The following is a 10,088-nucleotide window of genomic DNA, read 5'->3' as shown; positions in this document are numbered from 1 at the left end:
CGTTGTTGTTTGCATCTGTCTGTCTCGAGAGACAATGGAGTGTGCCTCCGGGAGTGAAAGCAAACTGCTAAGTTAGCAGCACCTCTCTGGGGTGCAAGCCTGGGCAGTGTGTATGGAGGTCCTGAGCTGCCCAGATGACAAGACCCCACAAATACTGCTTAAAATGTATTGTGCAGATGTGGTCTGATTTCAGCAGGGCTTCCTGGGTGGAACTACATACAGGGGGAGGGGGAAATGCTATAAATAAGTCACAAATTAAATCGTTATAACAAAGGGGCAGAAAACGCTATGTAAAAATTGCATAGAATTTTTTTGCTCTCTGGCACCATCTGGTGTTGCATATTTATAACGAATTTAAAACGTTGCTTTTCGACTAGTGTAGATGAGTCCCCTGAGAACCAGTCCAAGTCATTTTGCAGCCTGAGGCAAAGAGCAAGATAGCACCGCCTCTCTCACATTCTATGCACAGATGTGGCAGAATGGCAATGGGACTTCCACTGCACTAAAGAGGAGCAGGTCACCTTAGCAGGCAATGGCATAGGCAGCTCTGTCCTCCAACACCTCATTCTGCTCCCTGACTCCCCAGCATCTTTTTCCCCTGAAGTGCCCACATCTCTTTCTGTCCAATGGTAGAGACGGCCGTGTCAGCCTTACAGTGCAGGTGTGTTTACACATACTGGAGTCCCATTATCTCCAACAGGGATTACTATCCAGGCAGTGTGTTTAGAACGGCTGCCTTAATGCCTTTTCTATTATATTTCTCTGATGAACAGAAGAAATCAGCTCTCAGATTCCAGCAGGCAAATACAGAGGCTGGCTTGTGCATTCAAGACATCTCCTCCGGCCAGTGCACTTAATTATTTCACAGCCAAGAGATAAACTTTAATAAACAACTGTCACTGCTATATTGCACAGTGTATGCTAAAACTCACACACACACACACACACACACACACACACACACACACACACACACAGGGCCTCTTGATGGCCTTTCTCTATTTAGCTCTAATCAAGTGGGATCTTCAATTGAGCTTGCTTTCCAGAGTTATATGGGAAATCTTATTTTAGCAATTATTAAGGCTGGAACGAGGAAGGGCATTTCCTGTGGAGCTGAACGGCGAGCAGCATGAAGAACCAACTTTGGAAACACGAAACCTCCCTGTTGCTTTTTCTTGTCCTCCTAGTGCAGATTTTTGGTTTGGATGACGACAACCGGTCAGCGACGGAGATCTGCTCCACCCATACCATTTTACCAGGACCGAAAGGTGAGCCTTCTGTGTGCGAAACATCTTTGCTATTGCTGAAGGGGACACAGTAGTGTGTGTTTCAAGGGAAACGAACACATGGCTTATTATTCTCCCCCAGCTCTTGTGTTACACAGGATTGGGGAAGTAAGGTTGCCAACTTTTTGGCTGCTTCTGCAACTGCGCCTTTAAGAGCAGAAGACCTTGCAGGCTTCTGCAGCTAATCATAGTGAGAGCTTATATTTTGGTGCATCAGATTTAGTGCCGCTGAAGGTGCCCAGGAATTTTGCTAGTCAGTTGGCAATCCTTCACAGAGCGGGCGGGAGACTTATTTTCATTTTAATCTGATAGACAATGCCTGTTGTGGAAGAATAATTCAAATGTCAGTTGCACAAATCACAACGCTTAACCAGAGTGTTTTATTATGTAAACCAGAGGTGGGAAGCAGGTGGCCCTCCGGTCTTGTTTTGTTTTCTCGCTTGACTACAACTCCCACCATCCCAGATTACTGGTCATGCTAGCTGGGGCTGATGGGAGTTGGAGTCCAGCAATATCTGGAGGGACAAAAGTTCCCCATCCCTGATCTAAGCATCTGATTGGGGAAAAGTAAAGTACTGTAAATCATAATGGAGCAGAAGATATATGTACTGTAGTGTTTGTTTGGGTTATAAAGTGTTAAGCACCTCCCCGCCCCCTCCAGGGGGAAATTAGTTGGAAATATTTTAACTTGAATTAAAGCCAGTGCTATGCTATGCCCCTGGTTTGAGTGGCAGTTAATTCTGTTTGTGGTGTGCTGCAAAACATGGGCTTTTTGCTGCAAAACTGCTGGCACTGGTTTGGAGTGATTTGGACACTGATGGTGTTAACTACAAACCCTGTGTTTGATGTATCAATTACCCAGTTTGTGGGGTTCTGTGAAACATGGGGTTTTTTTCTCTGCAAAACAACAGCAAAACTTTGGCACAGGTTTGCAGGGGACCCGAAATTCCGGGGTCCGTAGTTCGTTATCTTGCCAACCCAATTGGTTGTTGTTGTTTAGTTGTTTAGTCATGTCCGACTCTTCGTGACCCCATGGACCATAGCACACCAGGCACTCCTGTTTTGCACTGCCTCCCGCAGTTTGGTCAAACTCATGTTCGTAGCTTTGAGAACACTGTCCAGCCATCTCGTCCTCTGTCGTCCCCTTCTCCTTGTACCCTCAATCTTTCCCAACATCAGGGTCTTTTCCAGGAAGTCTTCTCTTCTCATGAGGTGGTCAAAGTATTGGAGCCTCAGCTTCACAATCTGTCCTTCCAGTGAGCACTCAGGGCTGATTTCCTTCAGAATGGAGAGGTTTGATCTTCTTGCAGTCCATGGGACTCTCAAAAGTCTCCTCCAACCCAATTGGAGGAGACAACTATTCTCTTTCCCACATCGCCTCAGTTCCAGCAGTGTTCTACCGTATGATTATGATTCCACCGCAAAAAAAAAAAGCTAGTGAAGCAGAGTGCTGGCTGTAGCTGCTTGGTTAGCATTTGAAACATCGAGGTTGGAAATCCCTGCCCAGCTACGCTGCTTGTTGGGGAACCCCATGAATCAGTCTGCCCCAGCTTGGCCTACCTCACAAGGCCGTCGTGCAGATAAAAAAATAAGAGGGCAAAGACATGTGCTCACTGTTGCCTCACAGGGCAGGGTTAAATCTAAGGGGTAGTTTTCAGTTGAACAAGAAGAGGAGAAATTTCTGAATAGGAAGAGCAGTCCCACAGATACACCAGCACAGCTTTGCCATCTTGGCAAAAAAAGAAGCGTTCTGGGAATAGGTCAGTATCAAAACCAAGCAGGGGGGCTTATGCAGGATCTTAACTCTGTTCAGCTCAGTCACATGACCTGGCAAATAGGGTGTTTTTATAGGCAGGACTTGTTTTTGCTCTGAGAAGCTTGGAACCGCTCAGCCAGCAGCAGCCTTGCTCATGAATGGGGGTTTGGATCTGGCACAACTTTATCCCAGCTTACTTGCTTAACGCCAACTCCTCGTGAGTAGGAGCGCTCCCTTAGTCCGTCTCACTGTGGTACACATGGAACCCTCATACCTTTGTTTATTTATTTGCTTATTGAATCACATTTTTAAACCGCTTCGCATTTTAAAATCCAGTAAGTGTATACAGTAAGTGTATACAGTATCCAGTAAGTGTATACATCTCCTGCCAATCTAGCAGTTCGAAAGCACGTCAAAATGCAAGTAGATAAATAGGAAGCGCTACAGCGGGAAGGTAAACGGCGTTTCCATGTGCTGCTCTGGTTTGCCAGAAGCGGCTTTGTCATGCTGGCCACATGACCTGGAAGCTATACGCCGGCTCCCTTGGCCAATAATGCGAGATGAGCGTGCAACCCCAGAGTCGGTCACGACTGGACCTAATGGTCAGGGGTCCCTTTACCTTTACCTTTAAGTGTATACATAAATGCAACATAAATGCAACCGAACAGTTTTGTAAAGACCGAGATACAATACCAAGACTAGAATTTCCTTCCCATTTTCCATAAATGCTCCAGGTTCCACGCCGCCCCAAGGGGAGCTCACACCTTCCCCACCAGTTTCTGATTGTAAGCTCCTTGGGGCAGGGGACCTACCCCTTTTGCTTACGTTTTTATTCTGCAAAGCACCATGCAAGCTGCTAAACAAGGCGCACCTCCTCCTCAGTTCTGTGTGTTCATACAGAAGTTTAAAAAGTTGTGATAAAAGTCTCAGGCTAAAAATACACTGCAAGGATTACTCCTGATAATCTCAGTGGCCCGCTCTGGCTTTAAAAGTCAGCCCTTGATAAGAGCAAATAGCTCAGGCTGCTGTCCTAAGCACACTAACCTGGCAGTCAGCAGCACTGAATCAAATAGGACTCTCCTCAATTAAAAAGTGCCTAATAAAATGGACTGATGAAACCCCCTTGCTTAATAGATATTCAAGGCTGCCCCCAGGTGGCCACAAGAGATACCTGTACTGCAGGCCTTAATATCAACAGCCCCTGCAAGCAAGACCAACCTTTGCCTATGCAGCCTTTTTTCCAGGCTCATACAATAATTGTAAAATGATTTCATTCTTTATCAAAGAAATAAAATGACCGAGACTCTAATAAGGTGGGTTCCCCTGATTTGCTGTGTCTTTTTGTACATTAGTCATAAAGGAAGCTCGGGTATTTAATGCAGGTATGCTGCAGAGCACCTGAATGAAGCTTGCAGGCCACTGGGGGTCCAGTGACCCCCCCTATTGTCTTAGCCTGAGTCTCAGAAATGCTATGAGGATGAAGAAATGAGTGAAGAATTGTACTTCGTTTACTCATAGCTGCCAAGTTCTCCCTTTTTTTAAGGGAAATTCCATTATGCTGAATAGGCTTGCTCACGAGAAAAGGGAAAACTTGGCAGCTATGCGTTCACTGAGAAGTACTTGGGAGATTATTAACACATTAAGGATCAAGCCAGAAGAGATCCAGGTCTCGTTTTTTTTTCACCTAAAAGCAGCTGCAGGAGGGTGGGTTAACCCTTTCATCCCTTCTTGCTTCCCTGATTTCACTCAATGATCTCTTTCCATTGCTGGTTCCCCAACTGCTTCCTCTCACTGTTCCTCTGCCTCCATCATGACAACACTCTGCCACTGAGCTTATGACCCGGCTCCTCTCCCTAATATCCACCGCTGCTTCTCATGTAACATGATGAACCAGTCCCACATCTCATCCAGTTCAGCTGTTATTATGTATGTATTTATTCATTCGAAATTATTTATATCTCACTCTTCCTCCGCAAGGACCTCTTGTGTGTTGTTGGGTTACCAATAGCTGAAGGTACCATGAAAAGGGCCTCGGTGGAAGGTCTCGGTTCTCACACAGGGTTACATAAAGTGCAGTGGTCCTTCAGGTAGCCTGGTCCCACCCAATGATGATGCTTTATACCTTGGTCCATCTAGCTCAGTATTGTCCGCACTGACAGGCAGCGGCTCTTCATGATTTTCAGGCAAGGAGTTTCTCCCAGGTTTACCTGAAGATGCCGGGGATTGAACCTGGGACCTTCTGCAAATAAGACCACCACCTTCTTAAAGATAAACAGGTTTGTGTATGGGCAGCGCTTGGATGGGAGACAACAGAGGAACCACAGATGTACCCTGCGTGAAATGAAGTTACAGGCAACCAGGGAGAGGGCCTTCTCGGTAGTGGTGCCCTCCCTGTAGAATGCCCTCCCATCAGATATCAAGGAGATAAAGAACTATACAACTTTTAGAAGACACCTGGAGGCAGCCCTGTACAGGGAAGTTTTTTTAATGTCTCATGTTTTATTCTGCTTTTATATAAGTTGAAATCCACCCAGAGTGGCTGGGACAACCCAGTCAGTTGAGTGATGTACAAGTAAAATAAAATCATCATCGTCGTCGTCATCATCTAATGGAATAAACAATCACCCATTGTGTAAAACAGGATGCTGGACAAGATGGGCTTTTGGTCTCATCCAGAAGGGCTTTTCTTACATTCATACGGCATCTTCAAAAGAATATAATCAATTTATTTCACAAGCCAGAGCCCCCTTTTGACAAATGCATGGCACCACCCAAAGCATATTCATCACAATATCTTCCTCCATTTTTAATGGTGCCTCATGACTCTTTGCAGCACAGCAGCACCCCTAGAACATGTTGGAGGAGTTGTGTTGTTGTTTCAAGCACTATCCAAACTGCCACATGCTGTGTCCTCGTCGAACCCTCCTGAGGATGTAGGAGAGGTGTGACTCCGAAAACATATTGAAGTAATTGCACGATTGGTTCACCGCATCAAAAAGAAAAGGAATGGATGCCCTCAGCCAAGGTTGATGGGCTGGTTGCTGAGAACTTCAAAGGAACCTGAATTGGGTCCTATGCGTTCGGTAACTGGAATGGAAGGCAATTTGAAGGGGAATAATAGGAGTTCACCCTGCAGCTGTGTGGTGTGTTTTGGAACGCTCCCCTTTCATTATTTTGACAAATGTCAATTATAAACTCCTTGACATCAGTCAGTGCCTCCAAGCCCTGCTTCTTGTGGTCACCGCTGCGGCTGCTGACCATCTTCCAGACCTAATAGTGGCACTTGCACAGCTCTGCTTCTGGAAAAGGGCGAGCTCAGTCTGAAGCGGAGTTTGCCATGTTCTGAGCTCCCTGTTGGAAGTGCAGAAGGACCTCACGCCACATCCTCGAGGCTGGCCGGACTCTTGTTCCTGTGGTCTCTGTCATCACTCCCGTCTCTTCTGACCTTTGTGTTCTCCGTGCTGAAAGTAATAATTAAATAATATTTAATTAAAAATCCGAATTCCGTGCCAAATTCTGCAACGAGAAAATCCACGTTCTGCAACCTGCAGTGGAAGAGCATATGGCTTGCACACAGAAGGTCCCGGGTGCAATCTTTCGTATTGCTTTGTAGAGCTGGGAATATTCCTTGGTCTGAAACCCTGGAGAGTCTCTGCCAGACAGTGTAGTCAACACCGTCCAGGCTAGATCAACCAACGCTCTGATAAGGCAGCTTCCTACTCATATTTTAATAACAGTCGTCTTGTAACAAGGATGCCTGTGAAATCAACTTTTTTTAGTCAGAAAAAAGCAAAATCAACTTCAGAGGTACAGGTTATTCTCAACTCTTTGACTACCCTTCCATGTGCCACCTGAATGGGACTATCAGGCCACCTATGTTCTACAGATGATAGCTTGAGACCCTCTGGTGCAGGTGCAAGGTGCAGAAGTCCCACCCTCCCTGCACTTTATCTTCATAACAATCCTGTGAGGTCGGTAGGTTAGGCTGAGAGAGAAAGAGTGGAAGCCCAAAGTCACACTGGTGATCTTTGTGGCTTCGGCCTGGGTCTCTCTCCAACTACAGAAGCCCCAAGAGCAGGTAATGAAGGCTAACCTTTTTTTGGCTTGATCACACACACAGATGACACCAAATTGGGAGGGGTGGACCAGCGGTCTGATGGTGTAAGGCAGCTTCCCTGATATGTTCCTACCCATCATCGTTTTGAAATGATATTTCTATTCTGACAATTTCAAAGAAATAATATACATGAGCCAAACCAAAATTACAGCTGTCTTAACCCTCTTTTCCCATCTGAACTATAGGACGAAGAGGGGGCTACTGTACAGGGTTTAAGGCGGGGTCAAACATAATTGACAAAAATGTCTTGAATGCATCAATAAAAATAAAAATATGGACCTTCATAGCAGTGTCAACTGGATCAGGAGCCCAGTCTTATTCAACATCTTTATCAGTGACTTGGATGATGGGCTTGAGGGCATCCTGAGCAAGTTTGCAGATGACACCAAATTGGGAGGGGTGGCTAATACCCCAGAGGACAGGATCACACTGCAAAATGACCTGAACAGATTAGACAACTGGGCCAAAGCAAACAAGATGAATTTTAACAGGGAGAAATGTAAAGTACTACACTTGGGCAAAATAAAAAATAAAAAATGAAAGACACAAATACAGGATGGGTGACACCTGGCTTGAGAGCAGTACATGTGAAAAGGATCTAGGAGTCTTGGTAGAGCACAAAAGGGAGCTGGGTATGTTTAGCATATATATGTTTAGTATATATAAAAGGATGTCATATAGAAGAGGGTGAAAGGTTGTTTTCTGCTGCTCCAGAGAAGCGGACACGGAGCAATGGATTCCAGCTACAAGAAAGAAGATTCCACCTAAACATTAGGCAGAACTTCCTGACAGTAAGAGCTGTTCGACAGTGGAACTTGCTGCCAAGGAGTGTGGTGGAGTCTCCTTCTTTGGAGGTCTTTAAGCAGAGGCTTGACAGACATATGTCAAGAATGCTCTGATGGTGTTTCCTGCTTGGCAGGGGGTTGGACTGGATGGCCCTTGTGGTCTCTTCCAACTCTAGGATTCTATGATTCTACAGGTACACAGCACAAGAAGGTGGCCTCTCTCCACAGCTGATCTGTGCAGCCTCTGTGCCTTGGGTTCGCCAAAGGCATAAAGGCAACAGTACTCCCTTAATGTTGCTGTCCCTCCTACCCCAGGAAATGCTATTCAGTAGCATACTGGCGTTGAGATCATGGGCGTACCCAGCATGGGGCAGGGAGGGGCAGCTGCCCCCCCTAGAAGGCCAAACCGCGGGCCCGACTAGGGAAGCAAATACCCGGCGCCCCGCTTGTTGACAGGGGAGGGGGGAGGGGGGAGGAAACGCTGCTGGTGCCACGGCTCCTCGGCGGCGGCTCCTCCTCTCAGCCTGCCCTGCCTACATCTGTACCAATCCCCACCCACTAAAGCCTTCGCGCCTCCCAATGGAAAGCCCTGCCGGGCGGCAACCTATCCTTCCTAAGATAGGTTGGCTGGCAAGCGAAGGAGACACGGCTCGCTGCATTGGTTGCTGCCGCTGCTGTGCTCTGCCTCCCAGTAGGCTGCACTGCGATCGTCGGCGCCGTGGGCTGGGAATCACCCCCTTCCCCCCTCCGCACCCCCATCTACCCCCCTGCTACTTAGGAGTTGCTACTGAGACTCCTCCTGGGCCGGGAGAGGAAGTGCACCAACAGGAGCCAGTTCAGCCTCAGCGGGCAGAAGCAGCAGAAGCCCGCAAAGGAGGAGTGGGGGCGGCGCCCAAAGGCGGTGGTCGCAGCTGCTGAAAGGAAGCTGCGTGGGGGCATTTGCGCCGGATTGCCGGTGGCAGGAGTAGCCCAGTGGCTGCGACCCTTCCTCGCCGACCCCCACCCCGGGCAATAGGAAAGGAGCTGCCTTGGGGTGCGGCACAGCTCTCCGCTCCCCCTGCGTGCATTGCCCTCTCCGGGCATTGGCTGCTGTTTCCTTCTTTCCAATGCGCCCCCCCAGCCGAGAGAGGGGCGTTGAGGGCGGGGGAGCCTCTGCTGCCGCTGTAGAGTCGCAGCTGGGGGGGGGCTCGCTCGCCTGCGCTGCGCCACCCCACCTTTCCCATCTTTTGCTCCCTCGTGATGGGGAGGCGGCGGTGGCAGCTTCTTCTTCTTCTTTGAGGGTCTCAGCTTGGTGGGGGGGTCCCCGGTATCCTTCCAGGCCATGGGGGATGGCCCCCCAGGACTAGCAGACCCCTGAGCCCCTTCCACATCCCAGATATATAGGGTGGGAACTGGAAAGGCTTTGGGGGGACCTGGAGGAGGGAAAGCAGGGCCCAAAGGGGTTTTTCAGGGGGGTGGTTAGGCCGTAAATGGATGGGAGCAGTGTTTTCAGAGCAGGGGAATTTCGTGTGAGAGAGTTTAGGGGGTTCATTTAGCGGTGGCGGCAGCAGCCGCCGAGTCGTCGGGCCCGCTGGCCCTGTAACCCCGCCCACATTCCCACTTTGTGTCCCCTCCCCTCCCATGCCTTGGCCCCGCCCCTGAACGACCATGGCTTGCCCCCCCCCCAGTTTTGATCCTGGGTACGCCACTGGTTGAGATGAGCGGGGTATGTGTGTGTGTGCCTCTTGGCAGTGCAGTTGCTCTCAGAAATCGTTGGGAGAATTTATTATGCACCTGGAGAAATGAAGTTCTATTGCTTTCCTGCTATCAATCTCTGCCAGCAAAGTGGGTGGAGGCAGTGGCAGACCTACATTTGAGGGGCCCTGAAGCTTGAACTGTCATGTTGACTAGATGACCCTCACGGTCCCTACCAACTCCACAATTCTATGAGGACCCCTTCACAACCAGCAACGAGGCCTGGGTAACCACTGTTATCTTCTTCAATGGGATTGTTCCACGACAGATCACCACACCTTTCCAACATCTGTGCTACTGACTCTCAAGCTTTGGGAATGTTGAAATATAGACAACGACAAAAATTAATCCCTCGATTCATTGCGACTCAAACTGGGTCTAGTGTTGTTGTTGGCATCTGTTGGTCTCAT

General features: G+C 48.4%; 1 protein-coding gene across 1 annotated transcript in view; it reads left to right on the top strand.

Annotated features, from left to right (window-relative positions):
* The first annotated feature begins 959 nt into the window (after positions 1–959).
* The window catches only part of COLEC10 (collectin subfamily member 10), a 25,281-nt gene continuing 16,152 nt past the window's right edge, over positions 960–10,088 (top strand). Inside the window, exon 1 of the mRNA XM_035125985.2 lies at positions 960–1,268. Within this exon, the coding sequence (XP_034981876.2) occupies positions 1,130–1,268 (139 nt within the window). The 5' untranslated portion in view covers positions 960–1,129. The remainder of the gene's footprint in view (positions 1,269–10,088) is intronic.

Source organism: Zootoca vivipara, chromosome 8, assembly GCF_963506605.1.
Source record: "Zootoca vivipara chromosome 8, rZooViv1.1, whole genome shotgun sequence".
In the NCBI taxonomy this organism is placed as follows: Eukaryota; Metazoa; Chordata; class Lepidosauria; order Squamata; family Lacertidae; genus Zootoca; species Zootoca vivipara.
This window is presented reverse-complemented; position numbering and strand designations above follow the sequence as displayed.